Source organism: Anguilla rostrata, chromosome 1 (assembly GCF_018555375.3).
Source record: "Anguilla rostrata isolate EN2019 chromosome 1, ASM1855537v3, whole genome shotgun sequence".
Lineage (NCBI taxonomy): Eukaryota > Metazoa > Chordata > Actinopteri > Anguilliformes > Anguillidae > Anguilla > Anguilla rostrata.
In genome coordinates this window covers 80,854,564-80,881,265 of record NC_057933.1, presented here as the reverse complement: position 1 = coordinate 80,881,265, position 26,702 = coordinate 80,854,564, and the positions used below count along the sequence as shown (strand labels likewise).

The 26,702-nt window shown below is 41.1% G+C and overlaps 1 protein-coding gene, 1 long non-coding RNA gene and 1 pseudogene across 2 annotated transcripts in view; all 3 read right to left on the bottom strand.

The window, feature by feature from the left end:
- Nucleotides 1-884: 884 nt before the first annotated feature.
- On the bottom strand, nt 885-2,481 carry LOC135237351 (interferon-inducible GTPase 5-like; annotated as a pseudogene).
- Nucleotides 2,482-13,176: 10,695 nt separating this feature from the next.
- The window catches only part of LOC135237324 (myelin-associated glycoprotein-like), a 35,452-nt gene continuing 21,926 nt past the window's right edge, over nt 13,177-26,702 (bottom strand). The window contains exons 9-10 of the mRNA XM_064304388.1: nt 14,068-14,173; nt 13,177-13,490 (exon numbers count right to left, since the gene is read on the bottom strand). Coding sequence (XP_064160458.1) covers nt 13,489-13,490; nt 14,068-14,173 — 108 coding nt within the window. The 3' untranslated portion in view covers nt 13,177-13,488. The remainder of the gene's footprint in view (nt 13,491-14,067; nt 14,174-26,702) is intronic.
- LOC135237457 (uncharacterized) lies at nt 15,771-16,288 on the bottom strand. Its single transcript, XR_010324831.1, has 3 exons — nt 16,182-16,288; nt 15,959-15,977; nt 15,771-15,844 (listed from the first exon to the last, which is right to left on the bottom strand). It is a non-coding gene; the product is annotated as an uncharacterized LOC135237457 (long non-coding RNA).

Sequence of the window (26,702 nt, the reverse complement as noted above, 5' to 3'; positions counted from 1 at the left end):
AGCTCTGGGTTTTCCCAAACAGATCCAGATCCTGGTTTTTAAAAAAAACCCCCCCCCCCCCTGCCCTTCCCCCCCTTCCCCCCCCCCTGCCCCACCCCCTTTTTCCCTTTTTAAATGGGTTAAAAGGGGGGGCCCCCCACGGGGTTTTTTGAAGGAAAAAAAACCAATCTTAAAATAATTTTTGTTTTTATAAAAAAATTTTAAACCCTTCCCCAAAAAAAAAGGGAAAAATAAAGAGTGCTCTTGGCTTTCAAACTCTGCTCCTTGAAAAGTAGAGGGGCCTTTTAAAGGCTCTCCCCGTTTTAAAAAAAAAAGCAGCTTATTAAAAAAAAGCATTTTTTTAATTAATTTTTGTCCAAGACACCAACCTATGTTGGGGGGAAAAAACTACACAGCCCCCCCCTTTTTCCCATTACACCCAGAAAGATCAGCATCCGAATAAAATAAAAATCTTTCTAAAAGGGGGGTTTGGGGGAAACAGGGGGGACACGGGGGGGTTTTTCAAAGCCTTAAATCCAATTAAGTATTCTTTTCCCCCATTTTAAATTTTTAAAAAAAATTTAAATTTTACCGTCGGTGTTAATATTTTTGAATAAGAATATTTGACTGAAAACCTTGAGTGCATATCTTTCCTGAATGGAATTACTAAATTATTTATATCAATGCACCTCTATTTTGAACTCAAAAGGCCACAATAACAGCAAAGTCTATTTCTATTTAAAGCGATAACACTTGCTATTTGTTTTCCCAGACCAGAAACAAGGCAGAGTACAGACAAAAGCTACTAAACTCACAAACATTCAAATAAAATGTTAATAACTGTTGTAGCAATGGCATTGATACCTGTACCTGGAGGGGGGGGGGGGTAGAGAGACATCTTTACCCATGAAAGAATTGTAAAAGTGGCTGCTTACCTACAAGTTGGATGTGACAGAGGATTAGAAATCAGCTACAGTTAATCTGGATGTACTATGTCCTTATCGTAAAATGACTGAAACTTAATAATGGCCCCTCTTCCTTAGACAGGAAATATACACAAACAGACCTCCCCTTCTCGGCAGTGCATTTTCACAGTTTAGCCAAGTGTCAAAAGTTTTTTTCTTAAATTGGTCGCGAAGAATTCAGTTCCTCAATCTGCCCCCCCGACTGCAGCCGCCACCACCCTTTTCCGCATCGGCGGCCATGTCGTCAATGGCGCCATTGAGCGCCAGGAACATGGTGGTGAAGGAGCGGCTGGCGGACTTGGCGGTCACGGGCAGCGCCATCTCCACCACGCGGGCACCGGTGGGCTTCTGCTTCTCTGCGGCCGCCAGCAGCTTCTTCACGGCACCCTTGGTGACCTCCCGGGAGAGGGGGCAGGCGCACAGGGCCTTGAGCCGCGCCCCGTCCCGCCCCCGTCGGCGGGCCAGACCTTCCAGCGACGCGTCGTCCAGGCCCAGCGAGTCGCACGCCTTGCTCAGGATCCTCACCCCCACGCCGGCGTCCACCGTGGAGGACACCAGGGGCAGGGGAATGGCCGAAACGCCACCCGAGAGCGAGGCCGCCGCCCACACCAGCGCCTTGAGGGCGTCCCGCTTTCTGGTCACCACGGCGACGAACAGGGCCGGAAGGGCCAGGAGGAGGGCGGCAGCCTTGACCTCCGGGACATCCCGCCACATTTCCTCCAGGAGTTTGGGGAAGTCCAGGGTCTCCAAGGTGGTGCCACGTACCAGGAAGACCCTCGGGGAAGCCAGGCCCTCCGACCCCAACGCCTCCTGGCTGGCTTTCCGCCTAGGCTCCATGGACTCCCGCGAGTCGCCTCAGAGGCCAGCAAGGCGAATACACAGCCTCCCTCTGGAGCGATCTGGCCTCCCGCCACACGAGGGCGCTGTTGCTGTAAAACCGCATCCGAGAGGGACGTCACGATGACAGCATTGTAGCGCAGGAACTTGACTTTCTTGTACTCCTCTGGGTCAAAGGGTGAGCCATCAGGGCAGGTCCCACAGTCGGAAGTCGGGGTGTTTAGGGTTTTGGTGAACTGTCCGCTCCTTTTGGGGGCTGGGGGAGGGGAACTGGGCCGCCCCACCGTCCCCGGGCCCCAGGCCGCTGAGGGAGTTGAGGAGGGCGGTTTTCTCCGGGCTGCTCTCCCCCACTACGGCGATGTTCACCCTGCTGATGAAGAGGTCCTCCACCGCCTCCTTCACCTCGGAGAGCCCCTTCTTCTCCATGGACTCCTTCAGCACCTCCAGGAGGTTCAGGCTCCTCAGCACGTCCGCCATGGAATCCGTCCTCAGCTGCAAAAAAAACCAGACACCAACAAATTTACAAATCGCACCATTTATCAGGAGTGGCCTGGTCCTGATCCCCAGAGGTCCAGGGTCTGCTGGTTTTTGTTTTCGCCTTAAAAACGAAAACCTAGAAACCAGACGATGTGCGTTAACTGTGAAATAAACTGATTTAATCGATCGACTAAGTGCCAAGTAGCAATAAAAATGCAGAAATTTTGCGAGTCTTTAAAAATACTGAATTTTCACATAAAAAGGGTTTGATTTAATTAAATTATTTGAAAATACTTTCACAACATAAAGCCGGTAGTGCAACATACGCAATTGCACCAAGCTGTTGAAAGACTTGAGAAGCATTGGATATGCAAGAACCTATCAGCTCTGAAATTTGAACGTTTTGTCCAATTTAGAGGACAGTATTTTGACTAGAATGGGTCAGGTGACTGCTGATGGCCCCAGTCGAACTGTACCGATTTCCATTGTTAATTGGTAGTGAGTATGTACGAATTAATTTTATTTTATCTGTGTCTAACCTTACAGAATGTAAAAGAAGAAACTGTTTGCATGGCTGCCGAACGCTCTGACCACAGAAATACACAGAAATACAGTAAAAGCCACTAACTTCATTGGAACAAACAAACTGTCAAGTAGCTTATCAAGAAGTCTGAGTTTGCCATTCCCCATGCAAAGACATGTACGGGAATTTAGGCTACTGACTGTTAGAGGCAGCACATGGGTTGTTTAAAATTGCCGACGTAGGCTACCCTTGCCCAAATTCAACCCCTAGCCCCAAGGAGTATTGTACAAAGAACTCTGGGATATTTTAAATATTTGTATTTTAATACATTTCTAAAAGGGTCTAAATACTATTTGAAAAAGTATTTGATTTCCCAGGAAAGCATTTATTTAAAGGAATGTATTTTTTTATTACTGTTTGTGAAAGTATTTGGTTTTGTCAAGGATTCGGGGGTTGGACCCAGGCGCAGAGTAAAAAAACACGGGAGACTCCAAAAGGAAAATTCAAACAAAGACTTTACTTAACAAACAGGGAGCAAACAAAAAGCCATGAGGGGCAAAACCACAAACACAAAAAGATTCTTAAGAACTGAAAAAAACAGAACGGAACACGGGCAGGGCGGAACACAGGCAGGACAGAACACGGGCAGGGCGGAACACACACAAGCAGGAACGCAGGCAGAAACACAAGGAACCAGCACCCGAGTCAGGAAACAAAGAACTTAAATAGACAAGGGTAACAAAACACAGGTGAACTCAAAGAACAATCAAACCAGAAAAGGAGGGGATAACAAGGCACAGGTGGGAACAATGATAGAATAATTAAAACCAATAATTGGGATGGCAGGGATGCCATCTCGCCATGTTACACCTTGGCGGGGGCATGCCCCATACCTATACAGCACTCTTCAGGGTTCCCCACAGAAATAACCACAACAGCCACAGACACTCAGCCCTTAAAAATGTTAAATTCTGTACATTCTGGCACCATTTCAACAGACAGGTTTCATAAACAGCTTCACATGTCCACACAATTAAGCCCCAAACTAAGGGGATTTTGGTCTCGTCGCGTCTTCTTCTTCTTCTTCTTCTTCTTCTTTCTTCTTTTTCTTCTTCTTCTTCTCATTCTTATTTTTCCTGCCGCCTATCCCACTAACAACATGTCTCCACTATCAAGTTTTCCAGTTCTAGATTAGCAAAACAGCGAAGAGGACTCCTACCTGCAGATAAGCCTATCAAAATTTCTTATAAACCTTACAAACACTAAAAGTGCATCTCCACGAAATAACAGACAATGAAGCAGGACAGAAGGGTACACAAGTTGCGACCTAGGGAGCTCTATTTCTACGGCCTTGCTGATTCTTTTGTCAATCAAGGCTGGTTGGATGGCCGTCAAATCCGTGAGTACATACACTGGCCATATTTCTGCGTTTCTGATGCGTTTTTACACTTACGCCACCACACCCTTTGTCACAGCCACTGTTTTACATATATAGCGAGCCGAAACTGCTAAACTGTACACGCTCATCAGACTCTACAAATTCACACAAGGATAGCCATAATCCACAACCGTTTCTTACAGGGTCACTTTGCATTTCTCACTCTCATAATAAAACGCTTTGCAAAAAGAAATTATATCTCATAAAAAATACATTTCCATTGAAAGTATTGATATCAAAATGACGCCAAGTTATGGTACTACAAACAATATAGGCTATCTTGCCTCACCGAAATGAAATAAGATGTATTCCAAAGCAATGCTACCCAATATTTCCTCAATTCTTTCAAGTCACTTGGCCCTGTGTTTTGTAATCTTACCATTTTACAATGTCATGCAAACTTTGTGTCAGATCAAAGTGTCAAACATTTCGAATTGCCTCGTGGAACTCATTGAAATTCAGGCCTGGATTTTGGCAGTCTGAATGAATGAGTTATAGACGGTGTATGTACTGTATGTGTGAGTAACTTGGCATTTTTGTACGTTGAAAACATGTTTTTTATGAGATACAATTAACACAGGGAGGGAGAACGAACTGAAACACAAAACTGATGTGCAGCCATCTGGCGGCCAAAAGGGGAAAAACAGAAACAGAAAATGCAGAACCATGACAGGTTTTCCAATAAAATATTTTAAATAAATCAAATACAAAATATTTCATGTGTAAATGTATTTGAAAGTACTTCAAATATGTATCTACATACAAATACAAATACGTATTTGTATTTTACCCAGGTCTGGTACAGAATTATTATGATTTCAATACATAAATATTGCAAATATATAAAGTCATTAACAATTTTGATTGTTAATGTATTCAAAGTCTCTATCAAAGTATGTCCAGGTGATTAAAATAGGTTATCAATAAAAAAAATGAATCTTTCGCTCACACACACTCAAACACATACACACACACACATGTAAGCACACCAGACCTGGGTCAAATACAAATATGCATTTGTATTTGAAAACATATGTAAATACATATGTACAATTCTATCTTTCACATTCTGTAAGGTTAGACACTGATAAAATAGAATTTAGCCTTCAGGGAAAACTTCCTGTCAAGCGGAACCCGTCCGAACAGTGGATTCCAGAAGGGGACACCAGTGATCTTTTCTAGCCCAGATAGCAGGAGCAGTGTGCTGACGGTGTCGTTGTGTATAATCTGTCCTGTGAACAGGGCACCCTAATCCAATAAGCATATCCATAATCCTTAATCCCCCCAAAACACACACACACACACAGGTACACACACAATTTATAAAGATGAAGGTCCATCTAGACACCCCACCCACTGTCCCCTTGCCTGTCAACCCATAAGGTTTACTTGTATAAATAAGTAAATAAATAAATATGGTGCAGTTCAGTTTAAACCAAGAGATAAGCCACAACAGTAAACAATACAATGCCTTGAGGTAAAATGTTGATTTTAAATGAATGATTTCTTGTATTTGCCGGCACACTGTAATAGCTAGCTAAAGTATTAGCAACACGAACATCAGTTTGCCAGCAATTCAGACAGAAGCTTTTCCCAACTGTAGCTTGTTAGCAAGTCAGAAGCTTTTCACATTGCTGAGCTTGTTAACAGGCTGAAAATATTATCATGCAAGTCCATACAGGTTTAAAGGGCTTCCAAATATGGGAAGTCATCTGAAGGGTCAGACAAACCTTGGGGTTATTTTCTACTTTTAACTTGTCCAGTCATGCGATTGAGAAATATGGAAATTTTAGCAAAAATAAAATAGATCAGTTTTGTCTTTTGAGTATGGTATACTGAAAGAATTTTACATGCCTCTTTTCCTCTGGAGGGAGGTGTTCATCTAGTAATTTTATTAAATATATGCAACTGTCAATATATCCTCAGTTGTTCTGCTAACTGCATTTATTGAACGCTGTCACCTCTGTGTACCACTGTTCAGTTTTGCCTCCTGTATCCATATGAATAGGCTGTGAGTGGCAAAGTAAAACAAAACATAGATTTAAACTTCTTTTTTTTGTCCGCCTTCTCCCTTAAAAATCAAACATCACAAAAATTGAAAAGTGGAAAAAAAAAACCCTTTTAGTAACAGATCATTTTAATAATATATTTTATAGTGCATCTAGATTGCATAAATTCAAGCTTTCATTCACACATTCAGTTTATCTCAATATAAATTTTTATTCTTGAACGCATGCACATAAGTCGCTTCGTATCTGAATTCAGCTTTCCTTGAACAATGAGGAAAACTCTAAACAACAGCAAGCATAGATTTGAAATCCATCATCGCTCAAGTGTAATGGCTGTGATCATAAGATACTTTAACAAAAACATATTTCTGAGGTTTTTTATTGCTTAATAAGTTGTGTTTTTTTTTCCTAAGCACGTCATGCTCTGTACACACAGAACTCATTTGTTTTGTACCACTTCCAAAAGAGGTGTGAAATGCCAGGCCTGGAGGGTTGTAGTGGGGCTGTGGTGGGGTGACATAGCTCAGGAGGCAAGAGCGGTTGTCTGGCAGTCGGAGGGTTGCCGGATCGATCCCCCGCCCTGGGCGTGTCGAAGTGTCCCTGAGCAAAACACCTAACCCCTAATTACTCCCAACGAGCTGATTGGTACCTTGCATGGCAGCCTTTCACAGTTGGTGTGTGAGTGAATGGGTGAATGAGAGGCATCAATTGTAAAGCGCTTTGGATAAAAGCGCTATATAAATGCAGTCCATTTACCATTTAGTGTCTGCAGTTACTGATGGCCTCCTTGCAATCAGCAAACAATTAAGGCTTTGAGAACAAGGAGTGTATGGACACTTAAGCCAATCAAAGACTTCGATTGATCACTCGTGCTGAAACACACCGAACACCAGCACACACTGCGACCGTCCAGGACTGAAGTGTGACTTCCCTGGCTTAGAAAATATCCAGTTTTGTCACTTTTGGCCCATTCGGGATATTTGTCTCCCTCTTGTGGACTTTACTCCCATTGCCTTGAGAAACAAGCGAAGACTTTTGCTATGGTTTATTTAATTACAGTTTTTTACGACTCATTTTGCACAGCAGAATTTCAACGTACAAAACTCAAAATGCAAAGTGCCAAACTGACTTTCATAATTCATACTCTAAGACACTACATCCTATGCTGACATACAAAATGCAAAACTGTTAACACAAAGTGCTAAACTGACTTGCAGAATTCTTACCTTAAGACACTACATCCAATGCTGACATACAAAGTGCAAAACTGTTAATACAAAGTGCCAAACTCTAAATCATATGCTCCATTCTCAGAATACAGCCACCTAATATTACAACAATGTTCAAATGCTTATTACTAAAATGCAGATTACTAAATCAGTTCAACAGGTGTTTGTAGTCATGTCTCAGTAGTTCCAACAACCTTGCCCAGGTGAGTAGCATTGCAACGCAATTGATAATCTCTTCACTGCTACATAAAAGGCTGCTTAGAAACCTGAATGGCAGTTTCTGACAACAAGGAGCAGATCGGTGAGGTTGAGGTTGGTAACGAAGGACAGGGTTGTGGTTGTGGTTGTGGTTGTGGTTGTGGTTGTGGTTGTGGTTGTGGTTGTGGTTGTGGTTGTGGTCGTGGTCGTGGTCGTGGACGGGGTCACGGTCGTGGCCCAAGGAGGCAGAAGAGCAGATGTGTCAAATTAAATTAGAGCCACTATTGTCAACCATGTGGTAAACAGAGGTCTAACACTGGCTGAAGCTGGGAGGGTTTTGCAGCCAAACCTGAAAAGGTCATCTGTGGCATCCTTAACAAAATTTTTTTAAGAGAGATAATCGGTAAGTCAATATGTGTAATTTACTGTACAGTCACTGTATATTGAAATTACAGTAATTGTAAAATTGATATTGCTGTCTGTGATACAGTATATTTCATAAATACTAAAGTGTGGGTGTGAATTATCTTTGTTGTAATTGTTATCTTTACTGTACTTTAGAACTGAAAAAGCACCATCAGCTGGAGGACATGGCCGTCTTCTCTCTGCCCAGCAGGAGAGGGCACTAGCAGACATGGCGATTCAAAGAAATGACATACGGATCAAGAAAATCCAAACAAAACATTCTGGCAGATAACGGAATCTTCCAAAACATCCACTCAATCAGCCTAACAACAATTGGGCGAACTTTGAAAAAGCACCAAATCACAAAGAAACAAATTTACTTGGTGCCTTTCCTAAGGAATGAAGATAGAGTGAAGGCTTTGAGGGTGGAATATGTTCAGGTATGTGTATAGCAATGTTGCAATACTACAGTAGCGAATACTTTAGCGACCCATCCTCTATAAATGTGTAGACTGGTTGACATCATGCCCTAGACATCACATTAGGATTATGTACGCATGTGAGTAGGCCTGCCCATTGGTCTCAAGGGCCGGATCTAGGAAAACTAGGCACGTGCATAGGGTCCAACATCGCCAGGGGGTCCATTCAGCGCTGTCAGGCCTTGCGTGCGCCCCTCCCCTCTTGTTTTCACCTGCCTGTGTATTTGCCCTTGTTGGCCGGGGTGCTGCGTGCTGTCGGGAGTAGCAGTCCTGATTGCACGCAGCTGTTCACAGTCCTTAAGAGGGCAAGGATGCTGGGCGTTCACTCTCTCTCCACCAGCTGGAAGCCTGACTGCCACAGACGCTGCTGCACTTTTTCCCCGTACACATTTTTATGCTTTAATTAGCACACCCAAACACTTCAGGCACCCAACACCTCCATGCACACTGATTACTGACGCTGATATAGCTAGTTTGGTTTTGTTCTCTTTTTCAATAAACACTTGTTATTTCCTTCAACCAAAGTCTGGTGTCCGTTTCATGTGTCGGTCCTTGAGCCGGGTCGTCACATGAATTTGGGGCTCGTCCGGGATTGTTTGTGGGTCACAAACATATCCCTTTTTGATATTTAATTAGCATGGGTAAAGTGTTATAATCGGTTTGCCATGTGGCTCTCTCGATTCGCATTAAGCAGAGCTAGTGTTTGCTTCCTGGTTTGTATGTAGGCGCGGATGTGCGCGGGCGTTCTGGCCTATCAGTGGCGAGTGTGGTACAGTAAGTGTTGGTGAGCTCTGTTTATGTGCTTGCCTTGTGCAGACCAGCAAGTGCGGGTCTGTTTGGATAGCCCCTTTGAAGGAATAACGTAATTGAGTTGAATTGGTGTAACGTTGAGCTTGAGGCTATATTAAAAACATTTATTTTGACACACGTGGCATTGTGTTTGTTTTAGAAGAAGCTTGGTTGAAGTTGAAGTCAAGCCTTCTAAATTGTTACACCGTTGAGCGTACGGGTGGAGAGAATAATTGAACTGTGTTTTCGTTACAGCACTGAGTTTTTTTTTCGTCTCTGCCTCTGTGCTGCGGTCGCCGATTGAGGAGGGGTGAGTAGTGATACACTGATCTGGACTGGCAACACGCCAGTGTTTTACTACTAGACCTGTGCACAATTGCCCCAATTAGGCTGTAGCGACAGTGTCCTTCAGGGATACTGTTTGGCGATTTTGGTGGGTGTTTGTTATTTTTGTGTGACTAAATCGGTTTGTGGCATTTGTCCTGGGTTCATTCCGTGGTGTGATGCAGTCTGTCAGGTTGTGTGTTATGCTGCAGGGTTGAGTGATTAAATACCCAGCCGTTACGTCACATGACGACTAGGGATTCCGTTAGTATAGCGGGGGGCTCTTTTTTTCGGGTTGCCTGCCCGTTTCTCACTTTGTGCCCTGCTCATCCTTCTTAAATTTTCCGTTCGGGAGGTTGCATCTCTATTGCAATTCCCTTGTTCATCACAATTTAACACGATGTCTGACCTTGATGCCATAGAGAGTGGGAAAGTTAAGGGTTTTCCAAGGGAACTGTCAAACAGTGTATTCTTGTCCTTTACTAAAGCTGAATTAAGTCAACTAGTAGTGTTTTGGGGTGGCACTGTAGCATCTGCACACAAAAAAGGTGATTTAAGAGACATGGCAATTCATTTGGCATCCGAACAGGACATTACATTGTCATTAGCACCCATGCCAGCTGCACTGCCATCTCAAGAGCCAGAGAGTGAGTCTGAATTGGAACACGAGATGTCGTTTCGGGACCAGGTGCAATTAGAGACAGTCAAGCATGACTTTGAAATGCAGAGGTTAAGGCTTGAAGTTGGAAAAGTAAAATCCGAACAAGATTTAAAGGAGAAAATTGAGTTTGCAAAACTAAAATTTGAACAGGATAAGTTGGCTTGAGCGTGAGAAATTTAAAGAGCAAAGTACTAAGACAATCTTTGGTAGGTCGACCTGGGTTTGAGGCTTCTGTACTTAGTTCTTTAGATGGGAATTCTGGCTCCTCTGGTTTTGATGTCACCCGCAATCTTTGTCCAATCCCTAAATTTTCTGAAAAAGACCCAGACACGTTTTTTCTGCTGTTTGAGAGACTAGCTAAAGTTCTTAATTGGCCAGAGGATGAACAAGTCGTTATGCTACAGTCAGTGTTGGTTGGTAAAGCAAAAAAATTCTCCTTCGACGTTTCAGAGACTCATGAACAGGGTGTTGGCTGGCCTAGAGGGTTGCGCTGCGTACATGGATGCCGTCGTTGTCTTTAGTGACACGTGGACACAGCAAGCGCCGGCGTTGGGGCTGGAATGTAATTCAGAGGGCCACAGTTGATGTCCCAGGACAGCGCGGAGCCAACATCTCAATGTGTGCTGCCATTTCCCACAATGCAGTTGAGGCTCGTGACCCTCTGCTGGGGGCATACAACTCTGTGCGCCTCATACATTTTCTGGATGGGCTATACAACCGTCTCTTACAGCCAAATGCTCAGATGGTGTTCATCATTGTCTGGGACAATGTAAACTTCCATCGTGCATTGGCTGTGCGAGACCGGTTTACAGCCCATCCAGAGTTCCGATCAAAATTCCTTCCACCTTACTCCCTCTTTCTGAACCCCATGGAGGAGTTTTTCTCGGACTGGAGGTGGAAGGTATACGATAGGCGTCCATATGAGCAGGCAATGCTCCTTCAGGCCATGGATGAGGCATGCGATGACATTACAGCCCAGCAGTGTCAGGGGTGGACAAGGCACTCTAAAAGATTTTACTAGCGCTGTCTTGCCAACGAAGACATCAGATGCAACGTCAACGAAATTCTGTGGCCAAATGCAGCGGAGAGGCAAAAATGCTGCTTAAGCATTTTTTTTTTTTGTACTTTATGGTAAAGTTTGTTGTTACTGTAACTGTTTTTGCTTTTACTGTTTTTGTTTTTACTGTACAATACAATTGTGTTTACAGTATTGCATTACTGTATAATTTTTCTTTAATGATTAAACTTCATATAATCTAATCTAATATTTTGTTTGTCTTTCATAAAAACACAAGCGCTATAGGCTACTGCAGTCTATCACAGGGATGCTTGCTGTACATAATTTCAAGTACCTATGAGGAAATGACCATTAGGCATAGTCTTTTTTGCTAAGTATGTTGTTTTTGACCACATTATTTGATAATGGCCCTTGTATTTGAAAATGCACCAATAATTAAACTTCAACGACGAACATATGCACTGTTCTGACACTATTGTGACGATCTCGCCTCCGTTATTGTAGCTAGCTGTAAATATTTGTAAATGCATGGTCGTGTTTGTGTTGTTATTAAATGTGCTTAGCCTGTTAATAGTCGCTTATGTAGCGCTAGCTAACTTCGTTGTATTTGTGTTCGTTGGACCCTTACGCTTGTGTACAGCAGTGTTGTTAATATCGCTATGAACACCGCTGTAAGTAATGCTAGTTTTGTGTTGTGTGCTTGATGTTGCGATTGGCTCTCGCTAATGTCCGGTGATTGGTGCACTGAAGGCAGCGAATTAAGCCAATCAGGGCGTCCCAGAGCTATAAAAGAGCTGTTCGCCCGATCGAACGGGACAGGTCTGTAAAACTGTTTATAAGTGATGTCTGCAATAAAGCTAAGCTCCGCTGGGCCAATTCGGAAACGGACCCTCTGTTTTCCGCGCCGAACGCTACACTATGATAAACTTTAGCATGAAGTGCAATCTAATTTGGTTCAGTTGTTTCTATTGTGCATGCTATATATGATTTTGTGCCCAAGATTAGGAGTATAGAATTTTGCATTATGAGGAACACTTTCAAACTCGTTTTTGATCAGAAGGATTTTGTGTTTGGCAGCATTATTTGATGATGACTGTTGTATATTGAAAATGTAGCAATGATTTTCATTGTTTGAAATATCTAATGTTCTGGTGCTGTGATAAACTTTTGCATATAATATTCACTGATTTGACACTGGTGTTTTTATTTTGCATGCTATATTACATTTTGAACCCAAAATGAACAGTACAGCATTCTGTGTTAAGAGTTTTGCACATTTAAACTCTGTTGTGCAAAATAAGTCAAAGCAATTGTAAAAAATGTAATTAAATATGGGAGCACAATAGCGGTCATCAAGTAAACTAAAAACATTTTTTTTTTACTTCAAAGAAAGCTTTTAATATGAACCTAGACAGTTTTAGTAGACAGTTTATAATCAAATCAGAATTTGATTATTTTTGAACAGTAAATCCACACCTGTACACTTAAACAAATGTTCAATGTCAAACCAGCAAATACATTTTATCCCTTTTTGACAACATAAATCCTGTTAGAGTAACACTTTTTACTGTACATAATTCAAATTGCTATTGTACAGAAGTTTATTTTTGTTTGATCTTTCCTTAATTTTACAACAAAAATAAAATAAGAAACACATACCTCATTTAGTCCTTCCCTTATTTTATATACAACTTCAAAAAGACTGTAAATGAATGCACTTGTGTTTAAGACCTGTTCTCCCCCAGCTTTCTTTGCAAGACAGTAAAAGGTCCTTTCAGTCTCTCACTCAACAGACACTTTTTTAATTCTGCCAATAAAAAAAGTACAATTAACTTGGGTCAGAAAAACTTTGAAAAATAAACTTTTTTTCATCATATATGCAAAAGCACAGTGCTTTGAATAAGTGGGGAAGAGAGAGAGAGAAATAGAGAGAGAGATGAGAGTGAGAGAAAGATAGAGGAAAACGGAAAGTTTAACACATCACATCAAATCTCAGAAAAACTACCTGGATGGAAAGATAGCACTCCTGGTAAGATGAAACATAGCTTTCTTTCATTTTCGGGTGAACTGCCCCTTTAAAAGTGAATATTATTCTCATGTGGGTTTAGACCGAAGTTCACGCCATTGAACGGGAGCCCTCTCTGATCTTCAGCCTTGCTCTGAAAAGAGAACAAAATTATCTGCACCTCAGTCTCATCCTCCTTCTTTACCTTTAGCCCTGTTCGCACGGCACTAGTATTACCTGGGGATGTTTGAAATCAGCTATTGGTATTAGTCTTTCTCCTGTAAGCTTTTCAGCAGACTGTTCCAACCATAAGATGGAGAATGGCTGAAAACCAGCTTTCCAAATTCAGGAGAGGGACAAGGGACTTTTTAAAAACGTATAACAACCCTAGAGCACAATGTAACATTCTTTGAAAGTCCATAAGGATGCAATTTTGATTTGGTGGTCTCAAAAACAGACAGCAGCTGAATTTACGCGACAACCTATGGCGTACAGTCATTAAAGCACAAGAGATGCAAGTGCAGTGAACATAGTGATTCTGTAAAAAGAATGAAAAATGAAAAAACCTCAATTCTATTCTTCAGGATAAATACTAAATAAATATCTCTGCATGTCATAAAAATGCTCTTAGGACAGATAGATAAAAATTACCCTCAACATTCAGTGATTATTTTTTTGTTTGTTTTTAAAACAAAAATAAATCAGCTTTAAAAGAAACACAACATGCTCACATTTTGAATTAGCCCCTGAATCTGGTCTGTTTCCATCTTCAGGGTTCTGGTAATCATCGTTCTCATCTTGTGTAGTCCCTGTGTCTTTCTGATACTTGTTTTTTACCTAACATATACAGCACACACACGCACATACACAGGTTCATGGTTATTTAAAGGAACACCTCAGTGCACATAACGGCATAGTCTCAGGGCAGTGCCTATGTTCATATGAAGAAGAAAAAGTGGAAAGACAAAACCTTTTTTATTACAAAATTAACTCTGCAAAAACTCGTGAAATTAAAAAAATATTTCCAATTATGTATGCATTCTTTGAATTTTAACAGTGAAGCCACATATCCTCAGACGAAAAGCCAATTTGTAATCGCCTCTCTTCATTGTCAATGAGAGACAATTTTTTGCCTCTGCAAGGCATGTTGGGATAGCTAGCGACAAGAGGTAAGAAAACAAAGTGACCAGTGTGATAACCAATCAGATTAAAGATCTGACTTATATATTATCCCCCATTTAAAATTTTATAATGCCCGCAAGCGATCGATTGTGGGAGGCGAGAGCGATGCCAAGTGAACTTGTTGGAGGATCAGTGGATTCAGCCTTAGTCTGGACACTTCACTGTGATGGCTTAAGTCTTCCATTTTTTGAAAAGAACAAAAGGCTTCTGCATCAACATTAAGGGCAAGAAAATAGCATTTCAGCCCTTCAGCTGAGTCTGTGAGGTTTTCTCCTCTGTTTGGACTGAGTGATTAAAGACAGATGCAGATCTCATCCTGTCTTTACTACACACATCTCTGATACTGAGGGAATCTGCATACATTTCATTTTCATAAATATGAGCATAGTGGCACCCCCTGGTGTGTATTTCTCTGTATCACACTTGCTCACCTGCAGCACGTCATAGTCAGGGCTGATGTTGGGGAGCTGCAGACTGGCATATGTGTCCCCGTCCCTCCCTCCCTTTAAAGGAAAAGACACACACATGGTGTGAATGTAAAACAAAGGTGAAATCAGGCTGAGCTGCATACAGGAAAAAGTGGAAAGACAAAACTATTTTTATTACAAAATGAACTCTGCATAAACTCGTAAAATTAAAAAAATATTTCCAATTATGTATGCATTCTTTGAATTTTAACAGTGAAGGCACATATCCTCCGACGAGAAGCCAATTTATAATCGCCTCTCTTCATTGTCAATGAGAGACAATTCTTTGCGTCTGCAAGGCATGTTGGGATAGGTAGCGACAAGAGGTAAGAAAACAAAGTGACCAGTGGGATGAGGAACATGGTGTGATAACCAATCAGATTAAAGATCTGACTTGTATATTATCCCCCATTTAAAATTTTATAATGCCCGCAAGGGACCCATTGTGGGAGGTGAGAGTGATGCCAAGTGAACTTGTTGGAGGATCAGTGGATTCAGCCTTAGTCTGGACACTTCACTGTGATGGCTAAAGACTTCCATTTTTTGAAAAGAACAAAAGGCTTCTGCATCAACATTTAAGGCAAGAAAATAGCATTTTAGCCCTTCAGCTGAGTCTGTGAGGTTTTCTCCTCTGCTTGGACTGAGTGATTAAAAACAAATACAGATCTCAGCCTGTCTTTACTACACACATCTCTGATACTGAGGGAATCTGCATACATTTTATTTTCATAAATATGAGCATAGTGGCGCCCCCTGGTGTATATTTATCAGTGTCACACTTGCTCACCTGCAGTACGTCATAGTCAGGGCTGATGTTGGGGAGCTGCAGACTGGCATATGTGTCCCTGTCCCTCCCTCCCTTTAAAGGAAAAGACACACAGATGGTGTGAATGTAAAATAGAGGTGAAATCAGGCTGAGCTGCAGACAGAGTGTTTCAGATGAGGAAGAAGAGGAAAGGATTGTGAGACTGACCTTCAGTCTTCTAGACAACCTGGAGACATGGAAATCAGAGTAGAGAGAGAATGTGTTATTGCCTCTGCTTATCCAGCATGTCTCTGCAAGCCACATGTATTTACTGGATGGGATAGTTTTGACTGCTAAAATATTTTACTGAAAGCATAATTGCCTCTCAGTATCTGGTCAGAGACTATGGTAATTATATATTATATCAGCAGTAAGATCAAGATAACTGTACCTTTTATTTTTGTGGATACAGAATCCAACAGTCAGCACATACAGACAAATCAATCCTACGTTTATAATAAGTAATAGTGGATTGCAAGTGAATCCTGAAAAAAACAAAAAAAAAGTCATTATGGTTGGATCTAATTCATGCCTAAAAGACTTATTGAAAGACGTCATCAGACATTACTTATTTATAGATATCCAGCACTTAAAAAGTGCTTTATAATCAGAGTAAACTGGATCCCCTCATTTTAAACTATTCATAACAGTCAGAGTACTCTGCCCCTCCAATTCTATTTCATCAAATTCAGGTCTTACAGATTCTGGTTCATACAAAACCAGAGTAAGAAAATTTGTGGACTGTGTCTGAAAAAGTAGAAACACTTTTGAATGATAATAACAGGGGTTACATTATATTTATAACAGTGCTATTTAGGCTTTACGACATACGATAAAAGTCAAGTTTTAAGAACAGCCATATATGTAAATACCTGAGTGTTGCTGTGGAGACGGGAGGTGGAGCTGGAGGCTGGAGGAGCCAAGATTGTTGGTGCTGACGCACAGGAGAGTGGGCGTGTCTCCCTGTGATTGGAGCATGGTGAGGGAGCTCCTCAGGCCTGTGTTCCCCAGCTGCTCCTCCCTGATGACTCTGTCAGTAGAGTTAGTGACCCGCAGTCCAGACACACGCCACTCCATGCTGGGAGAGGGATTCCCACGGCTCTCACAGGAGCAGCTGATCTCTGCTGCAGTTCTGCTGCAGCTCCCAGAGCCAGAGATCTGAGGCATGTCTGAACACAGGATCCACAGTTACTAATATGACAGCTGCACACATATAACAATAATATGATTTATACAATTATATAATAGATGCACTGAACATACATATCACATTCAGCTGTACAGTTTTTGATTTCTCTTTTCCATGTTTATTCTGTGCTTCACAGTAGTACTGTTCACTGCCACTGGACTCAGTCACATTGAAGGTGAGATTCTGTCCAGTTCCTACAGTGTTCATCTCTGTCCCATTCACTTTATACCAGGTGTAGTTCTGCACTGCTGGGTTGGCATTACTGCTGCAGGTCAGAGTCACAGAGCTGCCCACTAACACTGCCTGATTGACACTGAGGTGTTCTTAGGAGCATCTAGCAGATGAAAATATGGCATGTGACGAGTAATATAGCATTTGATGCAATGTAATGGTAGAATACTTTTAAAGATAAGCATGACATCAGGTAAATGTACTATTTTTGATTTTTAATCATATCATTGCATTAATTGTCCTTATTTAATTATTTTATTAATTCAGCATACTGACCATACAGTGAAAAGCTACAAAAATTATTTTTTTAATGAAACGTATTATTATTATTTTTATTATTATAAAATCTAAGAGTAATACATTCAAATCCAGCTCACTTACATAGAACTCTGAGAATCCTACTGGCCTCAGATGTCTTCTGAGTGTCTCGTTTTTGCAGTGTGTAAAGTGCCCTGCAGGTGATCTTCTGCCCATGGTGGAGGTGGGAAGCAGTGAAGTTCAGAACAGAAAACACAGATTTGGTTTTATCCTTTTTCTCTTGCAGTTGATCCACACTGTCACTCAGCCTGGGGGTCCATGTCAGATTTGGGGGGAGTTCAGGACAGGGGGCTGCAGCAGAGCAGCTCACACTCACAGAGGCTCCCTCCTTCACCTCCACCTTCTCTGTGGTTATGTTGGGTTTGGGTGGAGAGTCTAGGAGACACGGAGACATGAGGACGGGTTACTGTGAGTCTCAGGATTAGAGAGACACAGCATTTTGAGCACACACTAATCACCACATCAACAGTGTCTAACTAGCAAACAGCATTTACATGTGAAATCTAACGACATCTAAGTCATTTTCATTCTTTATTTTACATCCAATGTGTATTTCTCATAGAGGACAGTATTTCTATCTCCGGTACCTAATTTTTAAAGCATAGAATCCTGGCATCAATACAATGGCACACAGTGAAAAAGGCATAACAGCAAATGCAGTACCTTGGGCATTAATTTTGACACCATTAGGAAAAGTAAACTTCAATGTCTTTGAGGCTTCCACTCTGAAGAAATAATCACTGTAAGATGTAGTGAAGTGATCCAGGATTGTGGTGCAGTTCTTCTCCTCCAGTTTCCCAATTAATCTTCCTTTAATTTCATTCTGTTTAGTTGCTGTCCCAGTTCTGCTGGAATCAAACACGGTTCTACCGCTGGGTTTACTTATTCTCCACAGTCCTTTAGCCGCAGCTGTCAGATCGTTCTTATAATCAGATTTTATATCAAATCTGCAGGGAATCAGCACACAGGATCCACTCAGAGCTTCCATACTCTGAGGCATCGAGACTTCAAACTTTCCTGCCAGGGCACCTGCAACACACACAGCACATTTCAGTGAATACAGCAGTTATATGGGGACTTGGGTCAGCTTTATACATACACAACAGCAGCTTTACAGACCTCACGAGACTTTGCTGTGTGAATGTTTTATTCATATTTAATACAATAAATGTTTTACTGACTGAGAGCTGCAATTATAATTAATATAAAACACATCCATTCTCCACAAATTTATATATAAACATCATGTTTTATACTATAATAATCTACAGTAATCCCTTTGGATCGCTGTGCATCTTTCCAGTATAGAGTTAGACCCCACCCCTTTAATGACCCACCTTGCAGCAGGCAGCCAATGAGGATGAACCTCTCTGCTTCAATCATGTCTCAGTATTAGTGAGGAGCAGAGGCACTGGGTGGAGCTGATCTGGAGAGAAGAAACATTACATTACAGGCATTTGGCAGACACTCTTATCCAGAGCGACGTACAACAAAGTGTATAACCATAACCAGGAACAAGTATGACGAAAACACACTCAGCAAATTAACCAATAGACAGACAGTGTGTGCAAACCTCCTATTCAGTCCTTTATCAACCAGCAGCAGTGGGGCTCACTGATTGGACAGATAGAATTATACCTGCATTTTATTTGTTCTGGTTAAATCCTGTTATTCTGAGTCATTGCCTTTTTATCATGGAAATTAAAATGCAATTACATGCAATTTTGGAAAGCTATTTGAACACACTGCCCATGAAGTAAATATATTTTGTGCATGTAAGGAAGGCCTGCAATAACCTAACTAGCACAACTACACATTATTTACAGAATGAATGGACAGCAGCAAATGTAGCACACAAGGTCATTTCGACCATAGGCGTACTGTGTTTCCGTGCTGACGGGAGAACTGGCTCATACACTAGAGTGGCGGTATAACCGCTGTGCTAGTTCAGTGCTTTGGTCAGCGCGACATCCTTTTCTGCCAGAACCCTGGGTTTGAGGTCTGTCATATCCGTCATTAGATGGATCTTTCATACAATGAAATAAAAAAACAAGTTGAGGAGAAGGGATTTAAAGTTGGGGCAGTGGGGTGCAGAAAAATCTTAAGTTTCCCTTTTTCCTTTTTTCTAATTTTTAATTTCACACAACCACACAACTGCTGTAACTGGCCTAACTAACACTTATGTTGGTCATTTTGGAGGATTTGACCAGAGGTACTATGCTTACGTCCTGTTGGGTGATCAGGCTGAATGTACTCATGTTCTCCTGATGTGAAGGTGCAGTCATGATGAAGGTACTGTAATAATTCAGAACGTGAACAGAGCAGCAGCCAAAATCATTGGCCGTGATAGGATGTAATCTTTTAAAATTAGTTGCATGACAGATAAAACCATGAACAGCCTGTTCAATCAAACCCATGAAATCTGTTTTTACAGCTGCTCCCTTGTGGCTGAAGCACCAGACCTCATCGGTCAAGGAGAGTGCACTTCCTGTGTGGCTCATTTCTTGAAGCTATTTGTAAGTGTGACTTGGTAACAACACTTCGGCCCTGCCTAACAGTTACTATTAAGAATGGCGTATTGTCGTTTATATAGTCCAAAGCATCAAACGATATTGAATTTATCAACAGATTATACTGCATGTGTATATGCTGTATGTGCAAGACATGTATTATGAAATAATTGTGTATTATTTAATTGTTGACTAGAATATGTGAGCAAGCGCAAAGTCCTTGCAACTCCATTGAATATGGCTCTAATGTTTTAATTGATCATTTATATCTAAGGACCGAGGACTTTTTCATTAATGAAAAAGCTTTCCCTACATGTCCATGAAAGTACAGATTTGATTTTATCTAATTTGTTTTATATATATACAACCGCAGCAACTCAGTACTTCTACATAACATCAAAGAAAACACTTTAAAATAGACTATGGATAAAAATGAAAAAAAGGCTTTTTATAAAAATGACCATCCATCTGCAGTGAACTGAACAATGTGTCATCATTAACATAACGTTGCCATGATATTGACTGTCATATGAATCAATTCAGAAATACACATTATACTACCTGAATTTCAATTTCTCAAAATATATTGCAATATGTGAGACATACAGAGTAAATGCTGAGAGAGTAATTTCTGCATCTTCAGCCAAAAAAACAAAATCCCTGAGAGCCACAACAAATCCTGGGAAGAAATGATCATAAAACGGTTCCATTATTGACATGATATATGAGCTTCAGAGTAGTTCTTTTTAATTAAATGCTAATGATAGAGGCAGTATAAAGATAATCTGTAGTTTGACTGAGCCAAGCGCTACACAGGTGGAAATGTACTTACAGTAGAACAGAAGAATATCCAGTCTGTCTCCACTACACACTGACCCACAGCATGCAGAGCACAAGTGGAAATGCACACAAAAAAGGAACTGCTCATATGTGGCTTTTTGCTCGGAACGAGAAGCTGCAAATATATTTGTCTAACATGCATAGAAAATATGTGGCTACATGTAAGTGCAACATTTGCACTTTCATCTGAAAAAGCTTCTGAACTTTTTCTCTGTCTCAGTACAATAATTTGAATATGCTTAAATGCCAAACTCAGCAACAGAGTCTGTCTTTACAGCTTATTTAAAATAAGCAAATTCGCATTAATGTCCAACACACAAACGGACAGCAGAGAAACATCCGAATGAGACAGGAAAAAAGACGAGGCACTGCACCAGGATGCAAATATTTATTAAATCTTTATTTAATTTTTATTTAACCAGCAGTACCCCATTCTGATTGATCTCTTTTACAAGGGGGACCTGACATAAAATACAGAGTTACCCATTAAGACAGTTGCCAATTAAGTTACAAACAACAAATGTGCAGTGAGACAATAGTATAATAGAAATTAAAGAGCAGAGCAGAGGCTAAAAACAGGAGCATACGTCAGTCCCTGAGTCATGAATTCCATGTTTGAAATCAGTAATTGATATTAGTCTTTCTCCTTTAAGCTTTTCAGCAGACTGTTTGAACCATAAGATGCAGAATGACTGAAAACCAGCTTTCCAAATTCAGGAGGGGGACAAGGGACTTTTTAAAAACGTATAACAACCCTAGAGCACAATGTAACATTCTTTGAAAATCCATGAGGATGCAATTTTGATTTGGCGTTCTCAAAAACAGACAGCAGCCGAATTTATGCGACAACCTATGGCATACAGTCATTAAAGCACAAAAGATGCAAGTGCAGTGTACAAACATAGTGATTCTGTTAAAAGAATGAAAAATGAAAAAAACTAGATTCTATTCTTCAGGATAAATACTAAATAAACATCTCTGCATGTTATAAAAATGCTCTTAGGACAGATAGATAAACATTACCCTCAACATTTGGTGTTTTTTTTTGTTTGTTTTTAACACAAAAATACATCTGCTATAAAAGAAACACAACACGCTCACATTTTTAATTAGCCCCTGAATCTGGTCTGTTTCCATATTCCAGGTTCTGGTAATCATCGTTCTCTTCTTGTGTAGTCCCTGTGTCTTTCTGATGCTTGTTTTTTACCTAACATATACAGCACACGCACACACACACACACACACACACAGGTTCATGGTTATTTAATGGAACACCTTAGTGCACGAACCGGCATAGTCTCAGGGCAGTGCCTATGTTCATATGAAGAGGAAAAAGTGGAAAGACAAAACCGTTTTTATTACAAAATTAACGCTTCATAAACTTGTAAAATTAAAAAAAATATATATCCAGTTATGTATGCATTCTTTGAATTTTAACAGTGAAGCCACATATCCTCTGAAGAGAAGCCAATTTATAATCGCCTCTCATCATTGTCAATGAGAGACAATTCCTTACATCTGCAAGGCATGTTGGGATAGGTAGCGACAAGCGGTAAGAAAACAAAGTGACCAGTGGGATGAGGAACATGGTGTGATAACCAATCAGATTAAAGATCTGACTTGTATATTACCCCCCATTTAAAATTTTACTATGCCCGCAAGCGATCGTGGGAGTCGAGAGCGATGCCAAGTGAACTTGTTGGAGGATCAGTGGATTCAGCCTTAGTCTGGACACTTCAGTGTGATGGCTTAAGACTTCCATTTTTTGAAAAGAACGAAAGGCTTCTGCATCAACATTAAGGGCAAGAAAATAGCATTTTAGCCCTTCAGCTGAGTCTATGAGGATTTCTCCTCTGTTTGGACTGAGTGATTAAAGACAGATGCAGATCTCATCCTGTCTTTACTACACGCATCTCTGATACTGAGGGAATCTGCATACATTTCATTTTCATAAATATGAGTTTTCATAAATATGAGCATAGTGGCGCCCCCTGGTGTGTATTTCTCTGTATCACACTTGCTCACCTGCAGCACGTCATAGTCAGGGCTGATGTTGGGGAGCTGCAGACTGGCATATGTGTCCCCGTCCCTCCCTCCCTTTAAAGGAAAAGACACACAGATGGTGTGAATGTAAAACAGAGGTGAAATCAGGCTGAGCTGCATACAGGAAAAAGTGGAAAGACAAAACTTTTTTTATTACAAAATGAGCTCTGCATAAACTCATAAGATTAAAAAAATATTTCCAATTATGTATGCATTATTTGAAGTTCAACAGTGAAGGCACATATCCTCCAACGAGAAGCCAATTTATAATCGCCTCTCTTCATTGTCAATGAGAGACAATTCTTTAGTCTGCAAGGCATTTTGGGATAGGTAGCGACAAGAGGTAAGAAAACAAATTGACCAGTGGGATGAGGAACATGGTGTGATAACCAATCAGATTAAAGATCTGACTTGTATATTATCCCCCATTTAAAATTTTATAATGCCAGCAAAGGACCCATTGTGGGAGGTGAGAGTGATGCCAAGTGAACTTGTTGGACGATCAGTGGATTCAGCCTTAGTCTGGACACTTCACGGTGATGGCTTAAGACTTCCATTTTTTGAAAAGAACAAAAGGCTTCTGCATCAACATTAAGGGCAAGAAAATAGCATTTTAGCCCTTCAGCTGAGTCTGTGAGGTTTTCTCCTCTGTTTGGACTGAGTGATTAAAAAGTAATACAGATCTCATCCTGTCTTTACTACACACAGCTCCGATACTGAGGGAATCTACATACATTTAATTTTCATAAATATGAGTTTTCGTAAATATGAGCATAGTGGCACCCCCTGGTGTATATTTCTCAGTGTCACACTTGCTCACCTGCAGCACGTCATAGTCAGGGCTGATGTTGGAAAGCTGCAGACTGGCATATGTGTCCCCGTCCCTCCCTCCCTTTAAAGGAAAAGACACACAGATGGTGTGAATGTAAAATAGAGGTGAAATCAGGCTGAGCTGCAGACAGAGTGTTTCAGATGAGGAAGAAGAATAAAGGATGGTGATACTCACCTTCAGTCTTCTAGACAACCTGGAGACATAGAAATCAGAGTAGAGAGAGAATGTGTTATTGCCTCTGCTTATCCAGCATGTCTCTGCAAGCCACATGCATTTACTGGATGGGATAGTTTTAACTTTTAATATATTTTACTGAAAGCATAATTGCCTCTCAGTATCTGGTCAGAGACTATGGTAATTATATATTTTATCAGCAGTAAGATCAAGATGACTGTACCTTTTATTTTTGTGGATACAGAATCCAACAGTCAGCACATACAGACAAATCAGTCCTACGTTTATAATAAGTAATAGTGGATTGCAAGTGAATCCTGAAAAAAAAAAAGTAATTATGGTTGGATCTCATTCATGCCTAAAAGACTTATTGAAAGACATCATCAGACATGACTTATTTATAGATATCCAGCACTTAAAAAGTGCTTTATAATCAGAGTAAACTGGATCCCCTCATTTTAAATTATTCATAACAGTCAGAGTACTCTGCCCCTCCAATTCTATTTCATCAAATTCAGGTCTTACAGATTCTGGTTCATACAAAACCAGAATAAGAAAATTTGTGGACTCTGTCTGAAAAAGTAGAAACACTATTGAATGATAATAATAGGGGTTACATTATATTTATAACAGTGTTATTTAGGCTTTACGACATACGGTAAAAGTCAAGTTTTAAGAACAGCCATATATGTAAATACCTGAGTGTTGCTGTGGAGACGGGAGGTGGAGCTGGAGGCTGAAGGAGCCGAGAGTGTTGGTGCTGATGCAGAGGAGAGTGGGCTTGTCTCCCTGTGATTGGCGCATGGTGAGGGAACTCCTCAGGCCTGTGTTCCCCAGCTGCTCCTCCCTGATGACTCTGTCAGTAGAGTTAGTGACCCGCAGTCCAGACACACGCCACTCCATGCTGGGAGAGGGATTCCCATGGCTCTCACAGGAGCAGCTGATCTCTGCTGTAGTTCTGCTGCAGCTCCCAGAGCCAGAGATCTGAGGCATGTCTGAACATAAGATCCACAGTTACAAACAGCACAGTTGTACACATATAACAATAATATGATTTATACAATTATATAATAGAAGCACTAAGCATACATATCACATTCAGCTGTACAGTTGTTGAGTTCTCCTTGCCATGTCTCCTTGCCAGTTCATTACCCATTATATTGAACTACCACCTGGCAATTTAACATCATTGAGAAAATCCCCAAAAAATAATTGTGCTTTCTGCCTGATGTGACTCCTCTGAGAAACAACTTGATGTGCTAATCTGGCTTTCCAGTGTTGGAGGTCTAATGGTAAAAAGCACTGCATTCATATCTGTTGCTGTGGAAAAAACAGTCAAAGAGTAAGAGCAGAGGGTTATTGGTGATTGGAGAGCACAGACAACTACAGTGACAATGAATCACAGACATTCGCTGTGACTGTGGGTCCTAGACCATAGCGGTGAATCACAGACACGCCAACAGTAAATCACAGATCGATAACAGGCACAGGCTGAGTATTCACAATGCACTGGGACTCTAAATACAGCACTCACACAGGACGTCTACACGGAGAGCACTGGGACTCTAAATACAGCACTCACACAGGACGTCTACACGGAGAGCACTGGGACTCTAAATACAGCACTCACACAGGACGTCTACACGGAGAGCACTGGGACTCTAAATACAGCACTCACACAGGACGTCTACACAGAGAGCACTGGGACTAAATACAGCATCACACAGGACGTCTACACGGAGAGAACTGGGACTCTAAATACAGCACTCACACAGGACGTCTACACGGAGAGCACTGGGACTCTAAATACAGCACTCACACAGGACGTCTACACGGAGAGCACTGGGACTCTAAATACAGCACTAACACAGGACGTCTACACGGAGAGCACTGGGACTCTAAATACAGCACTCACACAGGACGTCTACACGGAGAGCACTGGGACTCTAAATACAGCACTCACACAGGACGTCTACACGGAGAGCACTGGGACTCTAAGTACACGCTGTCAAACTGAGTCCATTTTGTTTCCTGCCGGATCTATAGAGCACCCCGGTTTTGGTGGCTCATATTCAATAAAAGCACCACATACCAGATTTGGCTTTTAAGTCACATGCTTTTTTCAGGAACTAATCGACAGCAGGTAAAACTTTGTGGGACATACAGGGACACAAGGTCATTCTCAATGGGTGTCACATAAGGGACATGACATTTTTGGTACATACTGGACAGCCCTGGACAGACATGACATCATACGACTTCCAAATTTTTTCCCACTTTTAAATCCTCCAAATTAGAAAATAAAACAATAAATAGTGATTAACTGATTAACATTTTCCCTTGGCAGTGTATTTGAGTTTAGCAAAAAAAAAAAAAAATGAGACATTTGACCAGGGGTGGACAGTAACAATGTACATTTACTTGACTACAGTACTTAAATACATTTTTTGAGTATCTGTACTTGAGTATTTGTTTTTTTGGAAAATGACTTTTACTCCACTACATTTGAAAGATAAATATTGTACTTTTGACACTACATTTCTATTAAGGTTGTCGTTACTCGTTACTTTGAAGCATAGCTTTGAATCAACAGTTGAATATTTTTTTATTTTCTAAAATACGATTGGCCACACGCTGTGTTCTTCACAGGAGAAAAACCAATCACAGTAGCCTACTCCTAATACGCTGTCGGTTAAGTTCAAAGTGCTTGCTTGTTGCACCAGTGGTTGAACAGTTCAATTTGAACTTGGCGGCGTACTTATGGCGACAGCAGAA